Source organism: Toxorhynchites rutilus, chromosome 2, assembly GCF_029784135.1.
Source record: "Toxorhynchites rutilus septentrionalis strain SRP chromosome 2, ASM2978413v1, whole genome shotgun sequence".
NCBI classification, from domain to species: domain Eukaryota; kingdom Metazoa; phylum Arthropoda; class Insecta; order Diptera; family Culicidae; genus Toxorhynchites; species Toxorhynchites rutilus.
Genome location: NC_073745.1, coordinates 314,428,238 through 314,453,076, shown reverse-complemented (window position 1 = coordinate 314,453,076; position 24,839 = coordinate 314,428,238). Strand labels below are relative to the sequence as shown.

Sequence of the window (24,839 nt, the reverse complement as noted above, 5' to 3'; positions counted from 1 at the left end):
TCGAAAAATCGAAAAACGGAAAATCATGGGAAAATTAAAGATCGAAAAACTTTAAATATTAAAAATATGAAAATTGGAAAAGCGGTGAATCGGAAAACCGAAAAATCGAAAATCGAAAAATAATAATAATAAATAAAAAAAAAGTTAATCCGAAAAATCGGAAGATTAAAACATTCAAGAATCGTTGAATTGAAAAAATAGAAAAACTAGAAAAAATAGAAAAAACGGCAAAACCTTAAAAAATATCATAAAACTAGAAACGGAAAAAAAAATTGAAATTTGAAAATTAAAAAATTGAAGGATCGGTGAATCGGAAAATTGAAAGACGTTTCATCGGAAAACGAGAGATAAAAAATCGAAAAATAGAAAAACGTGAAATCGAAAAACGGAAGATCGTGAAAACGGAAAATTAAAAAAACAATAAAAATCTAAAAACTGAAAAGTTAGAAAAAATTAAAATTGGAGAATCAAGAAAATACAAAATAAATCAATAAATTTATAGTAAATCGTAGATCGAAGAATAAAATAAAAGAAAAATAAAAAAATCGAAAAATCGAGAAATAAAAAGTCAAAAAATAAAAAAAATGTGAAAAATTGAAAAATTGAAAAAAAAACGGGAAACCGAAAACCGAATATGATAAATTTAAAAATTGAAAAGCGTATAATCTAAAAACGGAAAACCTTCAAACGTGAAATTGAAAAACGGAAAACCGAAAAACATAAGATAGGAACACGGAGGATCGAAAAAACGATAAATTGGAAAAATAAATAGAAAAATCGAAAAATATTAAATATTAAAAATCCAAAAATCGGAAAATCGGATAATCAAAAAATCAAAAATCGAAGAATCAAATAGAAAAATAAAAAAATTAAAAATCCGTCGAATCGAAAATTGAAAAGTGAAAAAAGCCAAAAACGAAAAAATCGAAAAATATGAGATCGGAAAATCAAAAATTGAAAAACCGAAATATCATAATATCTACAAATGAAAAAAATGAAGAATCAAAAAATCAAACAACGGAAAATCGTGAAACGTGACATCGGAAAACGAATGATCGAAAAGCTGTAGATCGAAAACACGGAAAATCGAAAAACATAAAATTGAAAAGAAAATAAAAAAGTCGGAAAATCAAGCAAGTGAAAAAAAACGAAGTATCTAAAAATACAAAAAATCGAAGAATAGAAAGAAATAAAAGAGAATGGAAAAATCTAAGAACTCATGAACCCAAAAATCCAAAAGCCGAAGAATCCAAAATTTCAAAGATTCAAAAACCTGAAAATCCAAAAATTCTAAAATCTAAAAATACAAAAACAGAAATAAAAAAAATCTCGAAATCTTAAAATCTCAAAATTCCAAAATATTATTATCCTAACATCCCAGAATACGACACGACACGGTTTTGATGACGGGTCATTGAAACTCTGAAATTTTTTGAATCTAGCCAAAATTGCGGCAGAATTTTGTCCAAAGTATTCGCTGCTTTTGATCATAATTCCGCTCAAAAATTTTACACACTGCTCGAATAAATTGCAGCAAATACCTCAATTATCCGATTTTCATCAGCACTTTATCGCAACCCAACATTTTGTATATAATAAAATAGAAGGAAAGTGTGTTGAGTCGACCTTTTATACTTCAGCAGGAGCTTATGTCAAGTCAAGAGGTATCCGTCTGCGTTTTCTTGGAAAATAGCAGCGTCTTTATTTTTTAACACAGACTGCTTCAAGCTCAGGCATGTGAATAACAATTAGTGCCTGAAAACTATATTGGATTTCTGCCAAAATTCCATCTAGGAAAGCTGTAGAACGCCGCGTCGTTATCGGTCGTTGTGACTAAACCATTTGATGTGCAGTCAATATTCATCCTTCATCGTGGCAACTCCCTCGACAATCCGATCTTTCGCCACTCCTAAGTCAACAAACCAAACGGGAAGAAAGCCGGAAGGTTTGTCGAAAAAAATATATCAATCCCCAAATCGCTTCCCTTCCGACGGCCGAAAGATAATATTGCAATAATAAAAATGCCACACGGGGGTTTCGGAACTAGGTCAAGATCAGAAAGTGAGCGAACAGACAAGGCGCACCGCCGTGTACCGCACTTGCGAAACGCCGGAACTCACCCAGCCAAGCCAGGAGCCACGGAGCGGAGCTCCGTTTCACAATTTATGCTTTCTTTCACGCTTTTATCGTCGGATTCCGTAATCCTGCTCCGGCGAAAATGTGCGTGTGTGTATGTGTGCGTTCCTTTCTGCAGGAAGTCGTACGTTTCAACCAGGACCAATTCGAACAGGAAACCCCTTCGAGAGAGCGCCGAAAGTTGTACGTCTTATCCTTGTGAAAAATTCTGTTCAGGGCCGGTGACGCATGCCTTCGAAGAAGAAAAAAAAAAGGCAAATCAATGCGAATATTGTTCACGGAAGAGACGAGGGCTTGCATTCAATTGATAGATTTCAGTTCTTGAATTGAATCAACGCTGAAGCGTAAATGTTTGCTATCTGAAATCAATATTTGATTGATTATGGCACTTTTTTTTTTTTTTTTTTTTTCCAAAATATATTTGTTTATTAAGGCACATGTGGCGTTAGCCTGACGGGGCCGGGAGTCCAATATTTTGACAATTTTTGTCTTACAACTATGTTAGTAATATGTAACCGATTACTCGCGGTTGGCTCGAGGTTAGTATTACAAGTGTTCTCATAATTGGTATGTTGCAGTCTTCGATGCTCTATACGTGTGCCCGACACGGGATACTTCCTATTGGGATGCAGCTGACCATTAATCAGCAACGCTCCCTAGTCTGTACCCCATATCTAGCGTGGTGCGTATTTCTCGACTCGAGGAATCCAGGATAGAATGGTCACTAGCCGGCGCAATCATCAGCTCGTGTAGAGTTGTCATGAGCGGTACAACCTTTGGCTCTTGTTGAATGATCAGTGGACTGCACAACCTTTGGCCCGTGTATCTGTAAAGAGTGTGTATTGCCGCGACTAAGTAAAAGTTTATCGATCGGATAGAAGGGATATGAAACGGGGACACAACGAAGGAAACATCATTAAACGTTGACATCGGCGTTTCTGAGGAACAGGTATAGATGAAGCAGAAGATCATAATAAATCATAATGCCACACGGGGGTTTCGGAACTAGGTCAAGATCAGAAAGTGAGCGAACAGACAAGGCGCACCGCCGTGTACCGCACTTGCGAAACGCCGGAACTCACCCAGCCAAGCCAGGAGCCACGGAGCGGAGCTTTACGAACAAACGTAGAATGAAGCGCACGTAAAATTTGTTGCTGCGGTGCATACAGTATAATAGTTGTTTTTTTTCCCACGTAAAAATCCACAGAGACTGGTAAAACGTAAAAAAAGTTCTGCTGATTGGAAAAGTGTCGATTTAGAATCGTTTTATCTGTGATATATCCATAAAAGTGCAAAAATTAATTCCGAGTTTTTGCTAGAAGGCATACGTGCGCTTGACAATAAGACATCGATTAGTGTTTTAGTGGTGGTGTATACGTTATATCCCGCCATGGCAGAGAAACAAGTACGACTACGTAGTAACTCAGTCGTTAAATCGGATGCTGATATGACTGTTGCGGATCTGGCGAGTCTCATGCAATCTCAATTGAACAGCTACCAACAATCTACCAAGGAAGACTTCAAAAAATTGAGTGCTTCTCTCTCATCTCTAACATCACAACTCAGCAAATTTCGTGATAACATCACCACTGAAATGGAGAGACTCCGAGAGGAAAATAAACAAACGTTTACTACAATTTCATCCTCGATCGAGAAATCAAACAAAGATACATCGTTGGCAGTGGATAGATCGACACGCAGGAATGATCTTGTCATTAGTGGAATTCCGTTTGTGGATGGTGAGAATCTGCTGTCCTACTTCCACTCATGGTGTAGAACTTTTGGATACGTCGAGAGTGAGTTCCCGCTAGTAGACATTCGTCGGCTCTCGAAGGGAGCTTTGGCTGCGGGCAAAGTCTACATGATCCTGCTACAATTTGCTATAACCATACAGCGGAACGACTTTTACTCCCGGTATCTACGATCTCATTCATTGTCACTATCTGGGATAGGATTTTCAGTAAACAAACGAATCTACATAAATGAGAATTTGGGCCCTAGTATCAGAGCTTTACGATCCAAGGCGCTACATATGAAGAAGGAAGGAAAGCTGAGCGGAGTATTTACGCGAGGTGGAATCTTGCTCATAAAGAGAAACGGAGATGAGAAGGAGATTACTGTATCGTCAGACAGTGATTTAAGTGAATCAATTTAAACCCGTTCCTTACTAGTTTTTGCATTTCCTTTCTCTCCTATCCTCATATTCCATTCGCTCCCCTCCTAAAAGTCTGTTCGAGTTGCTGCTGATCCTGCCGATGCTGCTGATGCTGCTGATGCTGCTGATGCTGCTGATGCCGCCTATGCTGTTGCTGCTGTTGTTGAATGTGGATGGTACTTTTACCTGGATGCTGTGGATTCTGGAATATAAGCTCTACTGTTTACTGTATGCGTCACATTATTAGAAAAAAAAAAAAAATGAATTATGTAATTAGTGTTTTCGAAAAAATGCTCATATATTATCCTCTCTTTATTGCTGTGTCCTTTCCTTATTTACGCAATGGCTAGTGATTCCAATTTTTACACCTCAACGAATTGGTGCGTTCCTGGGACCGTAATGAAATCCGCCTTATACAATGGAAAGCTTTCGATATGTTCTGTGAATAGTCAAAGTATTTGTGCTCGTAGGCTGTGCAAAATTGAAGAATTACGTCAGATCGTGGCAGTTAGTAATGTTGATATAATATGCGTGAGTGAAACATGGTTAAGCGAAAGTATCAATGACTCTATTGTAACTATCAATGGTTATAGTGTTGTTCGAAATGATCGTGTTGGACGAATAGGAGGTGGTGTATGTTTCTATTTAAAAAATGGTCTCGTCTTCAATGTTATTTCAAAATCTAATAATGATACAGGAGTGACTGGTACAGAGTTCATAACAATAGAGGTTATTGTACAAAATGAGAAACTAATGATTACAACTTTGTATAACCCTCCAGAAATGGACTGTTCTGATACAGTGGAAAATTTATTGTCTTCGTATGGTTTTACCTACAAGCATATTTTCTTCATGGGTGATTTTAACACTAACATGTTGAACACCAGTTCACCCAAAAGTGCTAGGCTTTGTAGTCTCATGGATACTCATTCCTTATATTGTGTAGGTAATGAACCTACGTTTTTTCATAGAAATGGAGCTTCGCAACTCGATTTATTCATCACAAATGAACCATCGAAAGTGTTGAGATTCGGTCAAATTGAAGTGCCGGTACTATCGAACCATGACTTAATTTTTGTGTCTCTCGATTTCGGTTTCATGCCAACTTCAAAGCCAATCAAATATCGTGATTACAAAGCCATACACATTGATTCATTGATAGATGCTTTTAATTCCTTTGATTGGAGTGCTTTTTATAGTGTTGATGACTCCAATCTGCAGCTTGAATTCTTAAATAATGTTTTAACTTATCTCCATGATAGATTTGTTCCCATCCGTACTTTTTCTTGTGATAAAAAGCACAATCCTTGGTTTAACCCAATAATAAGCAGAGCTATCATAAACCGTGATTTATTATACAAGAAATGGAAAAACAGTAACGACTTGAATGATCATCTAGCATTCAAAAGGGCTCGTAATCAGGTTAACAGGCTAATACGCACAGCAAAACAAGATTATTTTGCTTCCCGACTTGATCCAAAAATTTCACCGAAGGAATTGTGGAGAAATCTTAGGGAACTTGGTATTGGCCAATCAATTTCCCAAACAGCGATTAATTTTACAGCTGATGAAATCAACTTTAATTTCTGTAATAATTTTTCCGCTAATCATACTGCAATTTCTGGTTCAACAGATTCAAATGCACTTATTCATGATGCTTTTTATTTTGATAGAGTTAATCAAAATGATGTTATTAGCGCTATGTACTCCATTGATTCAAATGCTCTTGGAGTCGATATGTTACCGATAAAATTCTTGAAGGCGATCTGCCCTATTTTAATTGAGCCTATAACACATCTTTTTAATACGATTTTTACAACTAGCGTTTTCCCGGATACCTGGAAAAAATCAAAAGTTATACCAATCAAGAAAAAATCTGGATTAGACACAATGGAAAATTTGCGGCCCATTAGTATCCTTTGTGCTTTATCGAAAGTATTCGAGAAAATAGCCAGAATGAACATCTGTGGATACATAAACCGAAACAATATGTTGAATACGTTTCAATCTGGTTATCGCACAAAACATAGTACTAAAACAGCAATGCTCAAGATAATTGACGATATTGGGCTTGTACTAGATAGGGGTCGCCCGGTTGTACTAATTTTATTGGATTTCTCGAAAGCTTTCGACAGAATATCGCATGAAATTTTATGTCAGAAACTGAGATCTAATTTTGGGTTCTCCATTCATGCTTCTAATCTTATCAAATCGTATTTGAGTAATCGAATACAAGCTGTGTTTAGCGATGAAATTTTATCCCAGTTTCTTCCTGTATCATCTGGGGTTCCTCAAGGATCTATTCTGGGACCTATTTTGTTTTCTATGTATATTAATGACCTCCCAGAAGTAATAAAACATGGCAATATTCATCTTTTTGCTGACGATGTACAATTATATTTTGATTGTAATAGTGCCTCTGTTGTCCAAATATCTCAGAAAATTAATGATGATTTGAAGAGGGTCCTAGATTGGTCCACTAAAAATATGCTCACTTTAAATTTCACGAAAACGAATGCAGTTTTTATATCGAATAGTATTTCTCTTAATTATTTGAAACCATCTTTAATCTTAGACAACAACACAGTTGAATTCGTTGAAAATGCTACCAGTTTGGGTATTCGTATTCAATCAAATTTTGCATGGGATAAATATGTGTCTTCGCAATGTGGGAAAATTTATGCGTGTTTACGTTCATTATATACTTCTTCTTCATTCCTTACTACAGAGACCAAATTAAAACTGTTCAAAAGCCTTATTTTTCCGTATTTTATAGCATGCGATTTCATACTAGATGACGTGTCCAATGTTTCTTTTAATAAGTTAAAAGTAGCTTTGAATTCGTGTGTGCGCTATGTATTCAATTTGAACAGATTTTCCCATGTTTCCCACTTGCAGCATCGCCTAATAGGGTGTCCCCTGGTAAATTTTAGTAAACTACGTTGTTGCTTATTTTTGCACAGCCTTTCGAAAACAAAACAACCTGACTATCTTTACAGTAAGCTACAAATAATGCAAAGTAACAGATCTGTAAAATATATTTTCCCAAGACATCGTACGTCGAAGTACGGGAACTCATTTTTCGTTCGAGGTGTAGCTCATTGGAATTACTTACCTAGCAGTTTATCCAATATTAATTCTTTCACAGCATTTAAGAGAGGATGTATTGAGCATTTTAATTGATAGTTTTTTCACCTTTTAATTGTTAAATTTTTAATAGTTTTTAATAATAGTGTTCACATGCGCTTGTTCTACCTTACGATTACCGATGTGACATTGAAAAGACTCAGGTCTTAAGTTACGCAATACAGAAATAAATGAAAAATGAAAAAATGATCAGGATCACGGCTACCTAAGATATCCCGGACGGGGATATCCGATTGTCTGCCTTGTGCTCTCAGTGCTCTAGAGAGCTGAGAGCGAGCAGCATGGAACCGGATACACGACCAGACAACATGCTCGATGTCGTGGTAGCCATCGCCACAATCACAAAGATTGTTTGCTGCGAGCCCAATGCGATAGAGATGCGCGTTTAGGTTGTAGTGATTGGACATAAGCCGAGATATCACGCGAATGAAATCACGACCTACATTCAATCCCTTGAACCATGCACTCGTCGAGACCTTAGGGATAATCGTGTGTAACCAACGACCACATGCGCTGCCAACTTCTGCCTGCCAATTAACAACTTCTTCACTCCACATGCGCTGCCAACTAACGAGTGTGTCCTGACGAGGAATGTGAAAAACTTCATTATAGGCAATTTGCCTTTCAAAAAGTGTGCCTTCTGAAGCGCCCACCTTAGCTAGCGAGTCCGCTTTCTCATTCCCCGGAATCGAGCAATGAGAGGGAACCCATGCTAAGGTAATCTTAAATAATTTTTCGACCAAAACACTCAATAGATGTCTTATTCTTGTTAGGAAATAAGATGAGCGTTTATCAACTTTCATTGAGCGGATTGCCTCTATTGAGCTGAGACTGTCTGAAAAAAAAAAATAATGGTCGATGGGCAGTGTTTCAATGATCCCTAGAGCATAGTATATCGCACCCATTTCTGCGACATACACGGAATAAGGATCTTTGAGTTTGGAAGAGGCACTGGAATTTTCATTGAAGATGCCGAAGCCAGTGGACCCGTTTATGTATGAACCGTCAGTAAAGAACATTTTATCAGATCCAACTTTCCCATATTTTTCCGAAAATATCGACGGAATAACACTGGAGCGTAGGTGATCTGATATTCCATGGATTTTTTGTCGCATGGACAGATCAAAAATGACAGAGGAATTGCAAAAGTATGGGAAGCAAACTTGGTTGGAGATGCCTGGTGAAGGGTGCACGTCGTGGGTAAGGTACTCATGGTATAAAGACATAAAACTTGACTAAGGAGTCAGTTGGAGTAGATTTTCGAAGTTATCAATCACCAATGGATTCATGATCTTGCAACGGATGAGAAATCTGTAGGATAATTCTGTGAACCGAAGAGTAAGCGGGGGTACTCCTGCCAAAACTTCGAGACTCATCGTATGTGTCGAATGCAAACACCCCATGGCTATACGCAAGCAACGATATTGTATCCTCTCCAGCTTTAGAATATGAATCCTGGCAGCTGATCGGAAGCAAAAACTGCCATATTCCAACACTGATAATATCGTTGTTTTGTACAACTGAATGAGGTCTCCTGGATGGGCACCCCACCATGTTCCGGTTATTGTTTGGAGAAAATTGATTCTTTGCTGGCATTTCTGTTTCAAATACGCAATGTGTCTCCCCCAGGTACATTTAGAATCAAAATATACACCCAGGTATTTGAAAAACATAGAGTGTTGGATCGTTTTGCCGGATAGGTAAAGCTGGAATTGGGCGGGTTCATGCTTCCTAGAAAAAACGACCATTTCAGTTTTCTCCGTAGAGAATTCGATACCCAGCTTGAGGGCCCACGTGAACAGATTGTTCAGGGTATCTTGCAACGACTTTTGCAGAGCGACGGGATTAGTACCCGTGATGGAAATAACTCCATCGTCTGCAAGTTGTCTCAGCGTGCAGTCTCTAGTTAGACAATCATCCATATCATTGACGTAAAAACTGTACAAGAGGGGGCTTAGGCAGGAGCCTTGCGGTAGGCCCATAAAACTGTAACGAGAAGATTTTGAGTTGCCATGAGAGAAATTCATGTGCTTTTCTGACAGTAAATTGTACAGGAAATTATTCAGAATTGGTGAAAGTCCACGATTATGAAGCTTCTCTGAGAGAATTTCCATGGAAACTGAATCAAATGCCCCTTTGATATCGAGGAAAACGGAAGCCATTTGTTCTTTGCGAGCAAATGCGATTTGGATTTCAGAAGATAGCAGCGCGAGACAATCATTCGTCCCTTTACCTCGGCGGAAGCCAAACTGCGTATTTAACAGCAAATTGTTCGTTTCGACCCACTTGTCCAAACGAAGTAGAATCATTTTCTCTAACAATTTGCGAATACAGGATAACATTGCAATCGGCCTATACGAGTTGTGATCGCAAGCCGGCTTGTTGGGTTTTCGTATGGCTATCACTCTCACTTGTCTCCAGTCATGCGGGATAATATTCAGCTCCAGAAACTTGTTGAACAAGTTCAGCAAACGCTGTTTTGCCAAGTCGGGAAGATTCTTCAACAAGTTGAATTTAATCTTGTCCGACCCAGGAGCTGAATTGTTACTTGAGAGGAGGGCAATTGAGAATTCTACCATCGAAAAATTCTCATAATCGCATTGGAGCGGAATATCGCGTACGACGCTTTGTGCAGGAACAGAATCGGGACAAACCTTCCTTGCAAATTTGAAAATCCAACGGTCAGAGTATTCCTCACTTTCATTGGTATGGTTCCAGCCACGCATTCTCCTAGCCGTATTCCAAAGAGTACTCATAGCGGTCTCCCTTGACAAACCATTGACGATCTTTCGCCAATATCCACGCTTTTTTGCTTTAATCAGACCTTTTAGTTTGGCTTCTAGAGCTTGGTACTTTCGAAACCATTCCACTAATCCAGTTTTCCTGAATTTTTTGAAAGCGGATGATTTTTCAAGGTAGACCTTTGAACATTCCTTGTCCCACCAAAGTGATGGAGGACGACGTCGGAAAGTGGTAGCCGGTACACGTTTCTTTTGAGCTTGATGTGCGCTATCGTAAATCAAACTTGATATAAAATTATACTCTTCAAGGGGAGGAAGTTCATGCATCGAAATGATTGCTTCAGATATTAATTCTGCAAATTTTCTCCAGTCAATATTTTTCGTGAGGTCATACGCAATATCGACTGACTCACTAGATTTTGATTCATTGGCGATCGATAAAATTATTGGTAGGTGATCACTACCGTGGGGATCTTGGATTACCTTCCATGTGCAATCCAGGGATAATGAAGAAGAGCAGAGAGATATGTCTAGCATGCTTGCCCGTACAGGAGGGTTGGCTATCCTAGTTGCTTCCACAGTATTTAAAACTGTCATGTTGAAGTTGTCGCACAGATCATAAATCAACGTGGCACGGTTGTCATCGTAGAGTGACCCCCATGCTGTTCCATGGGAGTTGAAGTCACCTAAGATTAACCGCGGCTCCGGCAATGCCTCGATAATATCAAAGAACTGATGGCGGCCTACCGTAGTCCTGGGAGGAATATATATCGAAGCAATGCAGAGTTCTTTGCCATTGATTTGTATCTGGCAAGCGACAACTTCAATGCCTGTAATCGATGGGATAGTGACTCTATAGAAGGAGTGACGTTTTTTGATCCCCAATAGTACGCCACCAAACGAGTCGTTACGATCTAGGCGAATAATGTTGAAATCGTGAAAATTCAGCTCATCGGCTGAACAAAGCCATGTTTCACAGAGAGAAAATACATCACAGTTAGAACTGTGAACTAAAAATTTAAATTGGTCTAGTTTAGGGATGATGCTTCTGCAATTCCACTGTATGACAGTGGTCAAATCCTTGACCTCTTGCGCTGAATAAGGCATCGAGGGAAATGAACGCTGCTAAAAAGCCACATTTTTCTTTCAAAAATGTTCTCACAACCGGAAGCAAACATAATACTATGCTTTTAAGAGGATCATTTATATTTAAAGCATTTAAAATGTTATCCACAAGGTCTGAAAGCGCAAGCAGGCCAGGTAGTGGCTGTTGCTTCGACCGCGAAAATGGAACAGACGTGTTCGTTGTTGTTCCGGGAAGTGCTGAGGACCCCTGGTTGGTAGCATGACCACGTAAACCGGGAGGTACTTGCTTCGGCCTATTCTCAGCACGTTTAGTTCGAGGCTTCATTCCAACTTGGGAAGTTTCGGTATTCTTTCTGGGGAGTGATGGAAAAGAAGTAATTTTTCTTTTCCTGATGGCACCCTGCGATGTACCGGAACATCCGGCATTGGGAGCGTCAGCAACAGGCTCGTCGTTCTGCAGAATGGAGTAGGGATTGTCCTGTGTCGTTGGCACGGAACTCTTAAGCATTTCTGCAAAAGTCCGCTTGGAACGTTCCTTTAAGGAACGCTTGAGTTTTTCCCCTCGTTGTTTGTACACCGGGCTTTGAATAAGATCATGAGGAGTCCCGCCGCAATGAAGACACTTGTGCTCTTTCGCGCAAGGATTCTCATCATGGCTCTTGACACAGTTTATATTATTCTAACGGCACTTTCGGCATTTGGTCGGTTAGAGTTCGACGCATCTTTGACATCATCAAAATGAAACAGACAAAAAATTGAAAGTGTGCGTTATTGGCAGTTCCACTATTAAGACAACAAACTCTATTCACAGGTACAGCCGCCCGGTAAGCGTTTTCGGCAAGTTAACAGTTTATTATGTCATTGGGCATGATCACGAACATCACTTCACGGTGAAAACGGAATGAAATGTGTACAAATCGCATACAATTCATTTCGTTTTCACCGTGAAGTGATGTTCGTGATCAGGCCCATTGTCTTTTTTCATGGGCGTTCAAACGAAACTAAGTTGAGCTATCACAAAACTGTCTGAGCTAAGGTTTTAATGTGATATCTCACCTCACTTATAGAACGTGATATGTTGATCTCTGCAGGCATCTATCAGAATGATTATGAATTTTTCCCCCAACCTCATAGTTAAATTTCACTAGATATAACCATTGATGAATATTTCTGGTGGAGGTACATGCGGGTGTATATAAATCTACGCATCCATTCTTTCAGAAAATTTCGTGGGAGCACATTGTCTATCTGGCGTTGCAAACAAAACAAGATGTAGGATTTGAACTAGATTCATTGTCATTAAGAATAACCTTTTTAAATTCAAATCGGAGCGACTACAATTCAGGTCATGATGGTTTCATGACAACCTTCCTTGTCCTCCAGATGACAACAATGCTAAACAATGATTTCAATGATAACGCATTCGTAAAAGGTAGCTCCGAGGTTCCACTGCTATAAAAACTGAGAAGAGTATAGGAACACACATGTTACTGAATGAAAATGCGTTCAATTTAAAAATAACCCAACATCAGCAGTAGTGAAAGACGACAACACGACAGCGTTGGGCAGTACACTACACGAATCTGAAATATATCCAACGGTCGGTGACAATTTCACACTCTGAAGTGTTTATTTTTGCGTTCTCCGGTCTCAAAATATATCACGAGGAGCGCGCTGATCTTGATTTAGGAAAACAAAAAGTTGTGTAAACAGACGTGTTACATTGCGTTGTTTGTCGTCCAATAAAATCTCGCTCGGTTGGCGCTCCAGTTTGGCATATAATGTGATGAATGCAATGAGCTCAACACGCCTCACTAAATTATTTCAATCAGTGTGAAATTAGCACTGTGCGCGCTATTCATTATTTATATTTCTCCGGGTACACTTATGCCACTCTATAAACCGGGAGCAGCATGAACAACCCATGCAGTATTATTAATCACCTGAATGATTCATTATTATAATTGAATTTTTAATAATTGAATCATACCTTTAGTATCCAGCGAACGGGAGGGGAATGGGAAATTTTGAGCAGTACATTGCAACACCTATGTGATTGATAATCTTATTATTTATAATTGGATCTTGATTGTTGGCGAAAAGGTTGTTTGAAATTAACAATCTTCTATAAATATCACATTTAAAAATCTTGCTGTAAGAAAACAGAGCAATTGATTGAATGAGAGGCTAATCATTGGTCCAGATTAATATATTAGTTGGCATTCTTTGTTAACACGCTGAATCCCGAATTGTTCTCACTACCAGTGTCACCACATGTAAATCTTTACCAGAGGGGTTAAAAATCTCACTCATCTGTACTTTTTAGTCCAAAAATCTGTACCAAAAATGTGTAACATCGAAAATATTCGTTGTAGAAATTTAGCATGAAAAATACTCATACATTTACTACAAATACTACATTTACATTTGCGTAAAAGTGTAAAAGTACCTATCATCGCAATAGTACCAATTATGGTATTACGAGTGAGTTTTTTGTTAGTTTAGAAAGCATATCTAATTTTAAAGGCTCTAATACGATTTTAAACATCAAAAATGTCTTCTTTGTCGATTCTTGATTCTTGCGAAACATTGTTCTTTCATTAGAGAATTTAGTTTGAAAATAGTGTGTCCCATTGATGCTTGCTTCTTAGCATTTTGCTATGGAATATGCGATCAAAATAATGAGATGTTTATGCTGTGAAGTGGCTCTTTTGATACAAACACAGTGTTGGTGCATACATTACAACCTTCTTGATGTTGTGATTCGACCAATTTATACGATTTTATCGGAATAAACATGTATTTCTGTATTATCATAATAGGTACAATTTCACGTCTACGTGCCAATTATCGCAATATCGAAAGATGCCTGTTCTTATTATGGTTGTAGACAATCACTGCAAAGCTGAAAAGCAGAGCTGCTATATGTTCCTATTATGGTTGTACGTTGTTATGTTTTGGTTGTTATGCTATTATGGTTGTACCTCACTTTTTCACGCTGTGCTATTGGATATCATAGGGCGCTTTTAAACGCTCAGTAGCAGTGTTGAAAAAAATCATCTTCGCTAAGCTCAACTGCATAGATTTTCGGGCTAGGTCGCATCGAAAACCTATATATTCCAAATGAAAATCGAAATGACAGATCCAGACAACCAGTGAATATGAGCAAATGAACTTTTGTTCTTCAGTATGTTTTGAAGTTTATTTTTCCACCCAGTGTCATTTTCATGTTGATTATTCAAGATGCCAGAATTGAATTTCATTTTAGCCAAATTAATGTCAGCTGTTGTTTACTTTAAACCTGAGGCAGCTGTTTGCGGTTGGTTTTTATTTATGCCGTTGTTACCGTCTCGCCGGACAACATCCAGCGCGATTTCTTGCAAAGTTCGTTTCATCGTACTTTAGCGTTTTTGTTCTCTAAATGGTCCAGCCTGACAATTTTTTATTTTTGAATTTTTACACAAAATCAATGCCAGAACGAATATCATTTCAAATGTGATGAATATCAATTTGTTGCTTTTGATATTCAAAGTATAAATAACAGCGAAGTTATGAACCCCACTCAATGCCGCATTCATTCATTGTAGCAAATTTGTTCATGCATCAGCGATATGACAAAATGAACTCGTTTGTTATTGTCATCAATATAATGAGGGCAGTGTGTTTCGAACTGAAAGAAAGGCTTCTACACTGAAATAATGTCATATTCGTTACTCGTGAATATTTGTTGATATTCTAAGACACTGCTCAGTAGTGTCGTGAAATAGTACTATGCGTGTTCGACCGAAGCATATTTGTTTGATCCACTCTGTTGAAAATTAAATCTTAGGTGAATGGGTTAATACCCTTTGTTCAGTTACTGAAGTGAAGCGAAAACTGCATCACAACCCTCACGCCTTTGTGATTCTCTTGTCAGCTAGTAGAGAGACCTAGCAATGAGGAGCAGACAGTTATTTTACAACCGGGAAGCACTAACAACAGTTTAATCTAGAGATGAAACGGATATTCGGTATCCTGCCTAGTATCCGACCAGATACCGGATATTGAAGAAAAAAAAACCATAATTTCTCATTAACAGAAGATAAATCGAAACCGGAGCTTTTGGCAAAAGAAAAAAGAATGTTCCGCGATATCAATATATTTCAATATCACAATTTGATCATGTTGATTTTCTTAAATGGATGAACCTAAAAAAACCGTTTGGTCGGTTGCTTCGATCTCCCGGCTTAAGGAGCGGCAAAGAGATGATATTGTAAATACCAGATCGGCCTTGTAAGGCGGACACAAAGGGCCTCAGGATGTCCAACTCCTTCGCTGTGGGGTGGAGCTTACAGTATGGAAAAATCATCAAGTTGCTTGACAGTGCTGCTGCTGTGAATCAACAGCCTTGAATCATTTTTGTTGTAGACTTAATAAACGTAAGATTTAAGGAAAATTTATTCCTATAAATTATCTTTCATCGCTATCCGAAATTAGTCAATTTTTTCAAATGCATACGTTAACACTAAAATCGATGAAAAATTAATTGGAATTTTCGAGCATTCCATTCGGTAATTTGAAGAAAATTGTAGAATTTGAATCGTGCTTGCCAGACGTAAATGTTCTGATTGAGCGAGTGATTTTCGGGCGTAAACAAAATCTAAACCACCGAAGAATCACAAGTGAGTGCCGATACTCAGAAAGAAATAATACTGATCAGTTTAAAATCGCTAAACTATGGTTTATATTCACATAACGTATATACATAACGTTTTGTTTTTTTGTGTCCCGCGTTAGACCTCTGCCCATCTGGTCACTTTAGAATAATCGTATTATTGAAAAAGTATTCTTTGGAAAAAGGGAAATTTTTCATTCCATCAAAACTGTTTCCTGTAGTAAAATAACCTACAGAAGAGTTCTTGGAATCAAATGAATGCTGATGGATAAGATTAATTGGATTTTCTATTGAAATGGTTAATAAAATACTGCGTTAATCTACAATGTTTTGACGTGGAACTCCGTCTTTCAGGAAGGGTGCCAAATCAGAAAACAGGTCACGTTTTTCTGAAGTAAAGTTAACGTTTATAACTTGTTTTGCTGTGAACGAATTCTCATGATTTGCATACCAATCGAATCGAAAATTCTCTAAGATTTGTTTGATATGCTATACGTTACGATTCACTAATCCCCAAACGGTTTAAATTCATGAAAACTGGAAGAACTTCTTTTTTTCCCATACATTTGTTCTGCCGATTTGTGTGCTAACTCTACCCGTATTTCGAATACTTATAAGTCAAACATTTATTAACAGATCGGAAAGATATTTGCATCAATTGATAGGAAATATTTCTACGCGTCTATCACAATTAATAAAATGTTATTCCTCATGAGATGAACAATTGAATAACTGTAAAATGTCAAGCGTTATTTAAACACCCTAACTGCCAAGTTTCGATTGGCCCGATTTACGGTTTCCCAACACAGACTTCAAAATCGATGTACCTGTGGAAATCCGTTTTGCAAATATACATACAAGTCGGGGTATTTTTGTTCCCACCGAGCTGTGTTTCCCTAACACGGACTTCAAAACCAATGTGCCTTGGGGAATCTGCTTTGTCGAAACATGCAAGTCGGGGGTATTTTTTCCCACAGAGTTCTGTTTCCCTAACACGGACTTGTATTAATGTGCCTGGGGGAATCCGCTTTGCAAATACATGCAAGTCGGGGGTATTTTTCGGTGTTGAGTACTTTTATACACTCTGTCGTTGTGCAAACCGGAAGATGTTTCCCTAAAACGTACTTTTAAACTGGAAAGCCTGGAAAAATCGTCATTTCAGATACTAGCAGTGAATGAACTTCGCAGTTCGAGAACTACGTAAACATGAGATGTGCAATAATTTCAGAGGGGAATGTAAAATACAATGATCGTTTGACAATTCTTCCGTTCACATATTTTGGTAGTCCTAGTCATCATTTCAAACGTAAAAGGGCGTTCATCAAATTTACAATTTTTACAATTTTCGTCGAAGAAACTTCTTCCGACTTGCCCTAAAGTATGGTATACTTGGTAATGGAACAAATTATAGGGAATTGAGACTCGTGTCTAATAATTGAACACCTAAAATCCGGACAAATTGAAATCGCGACCATGAAGGCATCTTCGGACTATTTTTTTTTTCAAAACTTCACTGAATCAAGATGAGAGTGTATATAATCATAGTAGTCATTGGTTTCCAGGATTAATTCATTTGTGAACGTTATGGCTTCAACGGAACAAGCCAATCATGATTCGATCCTGCTCGCTCGAAAGTAAAATCCCGATCTATCCGTTCGAGAATTAGCAGAAGTTTTGACATTTCCGGAATCCACGATGTGTGATGTTTTGAAACGGTTTTGGAAAAGTTTGACCACCGTCCAGAAATCTAGATGCCGGTCTGTAGGCAAAGCCAGCGGATCCAAAAACGAAAGTGGTGGATCTTTTCAAGAACTGCAATCGAGGGAAGTGGCGAAAGAGGCAAATATTCCGCAATCCTTCGTCCGAAAAGCGAAAATTTAAGACCAAAACTGTGCCGTACAATAGAGAGTTTGGAGGGGAAGGAGCGCTTGAGGAAACTATACGAAATTTTGATAACAAAATATGATTTCGTGGCTATGAACGACGAAGAGTACTGCCTGAAAGTCTTCAATCAAATTTCTGGGCAGTAATTGTATACCTCGTTTGATCAAAAGAATGTTCCGAAAGAACGTAAAATCAAGAAAAAATTGAAAATCTGCAAAAAGTTCCTTGTCTGATGAGCAATTTGCAGTTGTGGACCGAGAAGCGAAACTTCTGTTATTTCTAGGGTCATAAACCAGTGAATTTACCAGGAGGAGAGCTACTGCCTTTTCTGTAGCAGCATGAGATGGCAGCATGACTCTGATTGGAAATCGCCAGTTGCCCACAAACACCCTCAAACAGTGATACAGCGGAAATGATGTATCTGGTCAATTCTCCTAAACTACTGACCGGCCTACCTCATACCCAAACTAATTGTTACACTAAGCGTTGTAACACACCGGATTTCGAGAACTGTCGCAACAACGACTATATTTCTCAGCCACAACGGGAATTGAGTTTAACCTGAATATCACACACCATTAATAAACATTGTGTTATTATTGTGATTGATTTGTAATGGCGTTTGTGGGAGTTTTTACACATACAGATAGATGCTTTTCATTTCATTTCACCAGAGATGAACCAGTCTTCGGCTGAAAATCTCTTCAATTAAAAAAGAAACAAATCATTTCATAGATATTTTCTTTACGATAAGTAAAGCCTTGGCTGCTGCACCTTAGCAGACATTACTTAGTTTTAAGATAAAAAAATATGGATTTGATCGTGAAAATATCGCGCCTTATGAGGTTTTCACAATTCGTCCAATATTGTGTATGTTAAATGTCTGAAGTATTGCAGAACTATTCTAGGTAAAAGTTATAGTAACCGCGTGAGGTGAAGTTATTCCTCTGATAAAGCCTGTCCACGTTAAATTTCGGACACTTTTCTTTCAGTGTAGTTTATGAAATATTTCATTTACATGACAGCTGAAACCCTCATCTTTATTTCGATGTCCAACATGTTTAGATTCTTCGTCAGTTTGGTAAAATGGCGTCGAATCAAGTGGAAGTACGCAAATGCATTTTGCGCGAACGGCAGCAAAATCCAACACTGTCGGTACGCGATCTCGCCAAAAAGCTAAAACTGCCGAAGAGTACCGTGTTTAGTGTGTGCAAATCGTTTGACCAGCGCTTAACGGTGGATCGGGAGGTTGGAAGCGGAACAAATCGAAAAATATGCTCCCGACAGATGGACCGAAAGGTGGTTGCGATTATTTCAGTTAGAAATGTGGCTCGAAAGGTTGGAAAATCAAAATCATATGTACAAAAAGTGAAGCAGAGGCATGGACTGAAGGCGTACAAAGTGAAAAAGATGCCCAATCGTGATGATTAGCAAAATTTCACTGCAAAAAGCTGTGCTCTACACCCAGTTTTTGCAAGAATGCTCATACACCATAATGGACGATGAAACCTATGTTCTCAAAGACTTCAAACAGCTTCAGGGTTTTGCTTTTTATGCTGCAATGCGAAGGAATGCCGTAGCCAAGTGTTTCCGGACCAAGAAGCAGTCTAAATTCCCCAAAAGGTACTTTTGACGTAGGATTACGTCTTTCGGGAACAAATTGGGGTACAAATTGAAAATCGAAACCCGAGCACATCGTGAAAATTGTCCAATTTCAAACGCTTATTGCTCAGTCATTTCGTGATGGATTGATAAAATTTTTGCGTCAATCGATTTTGGCACTCCATAACAATTTTTATATTGAAGAAAATAATATATGTCATGAAACTAACTATCGAACAATTGAAAAATCTCCACCCCTATCCTAACGGAAATACCCACTTCTGATTGGTCGAAATTGACGACACATTCGGCGGGTCCCAAACAGAGACATCAAAATCAAGCTGCCTGGGGGAAATCGGCATTGCAAATACATGAACGTAGGAGGAGCTTTTGTTCCCACCTAAATATGTTCCCTAACAGAGACATCAAAACCAAGCTGCCAGGGGGAAATCAACATTGCAAATCCGGAGACGAATGAATCACTAGATTTAAAGTCTCCGTAAACGAAGGAAAAAAAGAAGAACATTGCAAATACATGAAAGTAGGACGAATTTTTGTTCCTGCCGAAATGTGTTCCTCAACAGAGACATTAAAACCAAATCACTATCAAAGAGATTAACGATATAATTCTTCAAACATTTCCAAAATCAACAGATAGCCTAACGGAATCCTACGTCAACTATGCGGTCGTGTCTCGGACACAACCCTCCTGTGACTTTTTTTTTTATCTGTATTATAGTGATTTTCAACTCATTTGGCTGGTTCGTCACTTGTACTTCCATTTTTGGAAGAATGTCGGGAGTGAGAATTGAGCTCGTGACCTTCAGCGTGAGAGGCATGGATGTTACCACTACGCCAGATCGCCTCCTCCCAAAAGGTACTTGGTTTGACAGGCCATATGCAGTTGTGGCCGAAAATCCAAATCTTTCGTCTCTACCGGCACTATCAACAAAGATGTCTACGAGAAGGAATGTCTCCAGAAGCGGTTGCTACCATTCATAAGAAGCCACGACTCTTCAGCATTGTTTTGGCCAGATTTGGCCTCTTGTCACTATGTAAATCTATCCTGGAATGGTATAATGCACATGAGGTCAAATATTGGGTTAGGGAAAAAGAAATGTCGTATATTGTCAATATATGGCAACACTTAAACATATCTTGTGTTGTACTTATCGCATCGGGTCATACTATACGGCTATTTAAAGACGACGAAGATCTGTGCTACAAGTGTCGTTTTGACAGTGTTGTGATTGTCCTTTCCAGTCTAAAGTTATAGCGCGTCAAAGATGGAGTCCACCAAGCAAGAAATTCGCCATATTTTACGATTTTACTACCTGCGAGGTGAAACTGCAACGAAGGTGCCGAAAAAAATCGTGCAGTTTATGGACCCGATACTGTAACGATTCGCACAGCACAGCGTTGGTTTAATCGATTTCGTTCTGGTGTAGTGGCTGTCGAAGAAACACCCCGTACTGGTAGCCCAATCGTCGTCTTTTAGACCGAATCAACGCCTGCGATGCACTGCTGAAACGGAACAGCAAATCCCCCGAACTGTCCAGAACTTCGCCCAGTGGAAAAGTACTGGGCTCTGACTAAGCGAAAACTATTTGAAACTAAGATGAAAGCGAATGGCATTAATCAGGTGTATGACACGATTATCGCTATCTCACTCTACCTACCGTCACCGCCTATCTCACTATCCCTCTGCTGTAAAAGTTCAAGTTAGAGTCATAATTTGAGTCCCAAAATCGTTAGTGTAATCTCTACCAGATTAGAAGACACGAAGCCGGTTTTCAAATTTTCAAATTTGAATGAAAATTTTCACATTATGTTATTTAAATACGAATTTCTGACTTTCATTCAACCATATGGTCATACAATTCCAACATTGTTGCTAATTTTTTTCTTTATAATATAAAGTTGTCTTCATAAACAATTTTCGTATGAGACTTTTTCCCCACCTGCAAACAAAAATGTTTTTAATTTAAACAGAATACTAATTTGATATGGGAAAGCTAATTTTCATTCATAATTTTAATTTTGAACACGTTCACTCCGACTGAAAATCAGCTGTTCTTTGACGCTCCACTAAACTAGTAAACGAAGCTCACTGCCGTCAACGCGGATCGCTGTTTTGAAGAAAACAAATACTTCTGACGTGTGAGATGTTGGCATCAAAAACATGGCGGGTGCCATACGGCTGGCATTAATGATTTCAAGAGGAGATGGAAAAGCGCCGCCGCCAGCATATCTGAGGATACTGAACGGAACCTAATGTCAGATGTTCCCAAGAAAGTTCGTGAATTTTACAGACAACGTAATTAACATCGAAGTAAGCTTTCCTTGTTTTAGATATAAGTCTATTTTACTGAAATAAACAATCGGTGTTTTTGTATTACGTGAATTTTTGTTTTACTGGCATCATTTTGGTGTCCGAAATTTAACGTGGACAGGCTTTAGTACGTTTGTGGCAAAAATGGATTAAATAAGTTGAAGTTCCCAAATCATATTACGAGAATGATCTAATGAACCGAACATGTGGCTAAAAATATACACTCAATACAGTTAATACCTATAACGTACCCATAATACTCCTACAACCCATGAGTGTTATGATGATAGATCCACAAACCAAAATTAAGATCACTGATAAAGGGAGTAATATTCTAGAAAAGCTCCCTTCTCTCGAACAAATACCGGCACTCACCTTCTTCGGCTTGGCGGCGGTCTGGCCGTACTTCCGGGCAGCGTTTCAATCGGTGTGATGCTGAACTCGGGCGTGCTGAACTGTATCTTCTTTGGCGGCATCTTCATGCTGCTGTTGTGATTGTTATTACCACTGCCAGCACCCGAGCTGCCACCCCCACTGGCGCTGCTTATAATACCTGTAATTCCGTTTCCATTGGGATCGTTGTTGACGCTATTACCGGTATTGTTGTTCATCTTGTTGATCGACAGTAGCTCGAAATCGTTATTGGAGAATTTCTTCTGTAAGGCCATTTTTTCTCACAAAACAAATTTATTTATTCGCCTAGAATTTGAACTTTTCACTTAATTTTTTTTTCACCACCGGGAAGCGATTTTCTTTATAGCATTCATCACATCTTGGGTGATCACGACTTTCTATTCTCTAAATTTTAATCACTAACACGAGTACACTCCACAGATGGTTGGATTGTCTAGCAGATTACGCTATTATGCCACTTTCGTGTAGCGCACGGAAGATTGAGAATCCTCAGCTCGACAGCAACAGCCTGGACGTGCGAATGGCGAACTTCAAACAACAAATTTTCCGAATGTGCGCGAGAGAACCGCGTATCCTCGCGAAACCCAGTTCGAGATGAGAATGATGGATCGAATGATGGAGAGCAGCCGTGCTCATTTCATCCATTTCCAGGAGCGTTTGATATAGTAAACCGAATCCTTCGCGGGCACAATCATTACTGAAATCTTCCAAACGAATGCGGTGTTGCGTAGCCTTTGATCGGGTTTCCTTCGCAGTTATCCTCTGGGCACAACCAGAGACGATAAAAAAGTACAAATTCACGCACTCACATCGCTGTTGATTTGCTTCTCTCCTCTTCCGCTGGGCCCGAATTTCCCGTCGATTTGATGTTTTAAGGAAATTGTAACCGAAAATCATTAATTTGTGCGTCTCTGGTCACACTTTGCCATTGCGTTGTTTCTATCCACACACACAAGATCACACTGTTCTCACATCACAAAATTTTATTTAGCGACAAGGGCCCGCAGAAAATTTACAAACTGGACGAATAATTTCCCCGAGCAGAATCACACAACCGACAGCGAGGAAATTCTGTGCACAACTCAGAGCTGAGCTGAGGTCCTTTGCTAGGGAAGGATTCGCAGGTAAGCCTTTTCCAGTGAGTGATGCAACAATATGTAGTCCTGAATGCTGAGAGTGAGAGATTGGGTACTCAATCATCCCCGAATCAACAGTGCGCATGTACAAACAAATGGTGAGTTTCTTCAAAAGTTAAGAATGGAGGTGCGAATGTTGCGTCAAGTGAGTATCTGAGTTGTGGGAAGGGATGAGTGGGTGCTGCTGCTGTTGTGGGTGGTTGCGGGCCTTGTTTACGCTTGCATACGTAAGGTATTATTTTGAATCGGAGGCAGTGCGAGCGATACGCTGCTCGGAAAACTGTTATTTTTCAGACGGTTGTGGATATACTCCCTCGTCTGGGGGTAAGGGATCCCTGCGATGGGTTGATAGTTTATTGATGGTGATTGAGCTTTGTCGATGGCGACAAAAGTTCGTGTCAAACATATGCATTTTTAATAGAGTAGACGCCCATTCCAGGCGGCCTTATCTAATAATTGACTCTAATTGGTGTTTGGCGATAATTTGACTGCTTGGTGTGTCAATGCGTTTGTTGGTTTTGAGTTATTGAGAGATAGGTCAAATAATTGGTGGTATTTTGAATCAACATAATGAAAGTTACATTGAACAATATAAATATTGTTTTTCAAGAATTATGGACGATTAAACCATTTATGTTATGTTTCATGAGTCGTGTTTTGTAGTGTTTTAGAGCTATATACGCGAAGGTCAACCGTAGTTTATGACAATCGAATATGAATATGGGTGTGCCAAAGAATAGCTCTTACACCAGGCGTGCAATTTAAAATTTCCGGCGTATATTTCAGTCGTTGCTAGCAGGCTTTTGTGCATTTAATCATACATGTAACATACATGTAATTTATTTCATTTGACATTAAACTTCAAGAACTTGGATGTTCAGTGTATTGAAAATCAGCATTTGCGGCATTCGCACCGCAAATAATTGATTTGAAGAAACAAGCGGTCGAAGCTCATCGTTTGCTTGTGGAAGCTTTGTAGAAAAAAATATAGGAGGTTGTGTTCAAGCTACGAAAATTTTAAAATAACTATTCTACCAGTTTGGTCGCCCCAAAATGTTTTTTTTAATTGTAGAATCAATTGACGATAATTGTTTGATGATTTATTCTTGTGCTTGCAGAACAATACATGCTCGAGATAAGCGCAGCTGTCATCTTTAGTGGAGAAAGTTTTGCTACTGGCAAGCGAAATCAAATCACATACCAAATTTCAGAACGTCAGTTACTTTCTTGGTGACTAAATAAACGAAATATACTCTTTCTGTTAATCTCAAAAACCTCCAAAAGAGTAGCACTGCTTCATTATGATCAAGATTAGCGCAAATGCAATCCTAGTTGAAAGCAATTTTGCGACTGGCACGCGGGCCCGATTAAATTAATATTTTTATATAACTTATCGAATAACTTGGTATTCCCCAAATAATTTTTTGGTGCACAACCTTAACACCTGCTTCACCATAGCGTCAGAAAAAGGCTGAATATTTACCTCAGCAGAGATTCATTACCATTATCCTAGCGTAAATATTTCCCTCCCGCTATCTCCCCTCCTTGTTTA

General features: G+C 38.7%; 1 protein-coding gene across 2 annotated transcripts in view; it reads right to left on the bottom strand.

The window, feature by feature from the left end:
* Positions 1–23,181, bottom strand: part of LOC129764730 (uncharacterized) — a 104,793-nt gene extending 81,612 nt beyond the window's left edge. For both annotated transcript variants that reach the window (XM_055764148.1, XM_055764147.1), the window contains exon 1: positions 22,113–23,181. In XM_055764148.1, coding sequence (XP_055620123.1) covers positions 22,113–22,405 — 293 coding nt within the window. In that variant the 5' untranslated portion in view covers positions 22,406–23,181. The remainder of the gene's footprint in view (positions 1–22,112) is intronic.
* Between the last annotated feature and the right edge of the window lie 1,658 nt (positions 23,182–24,839).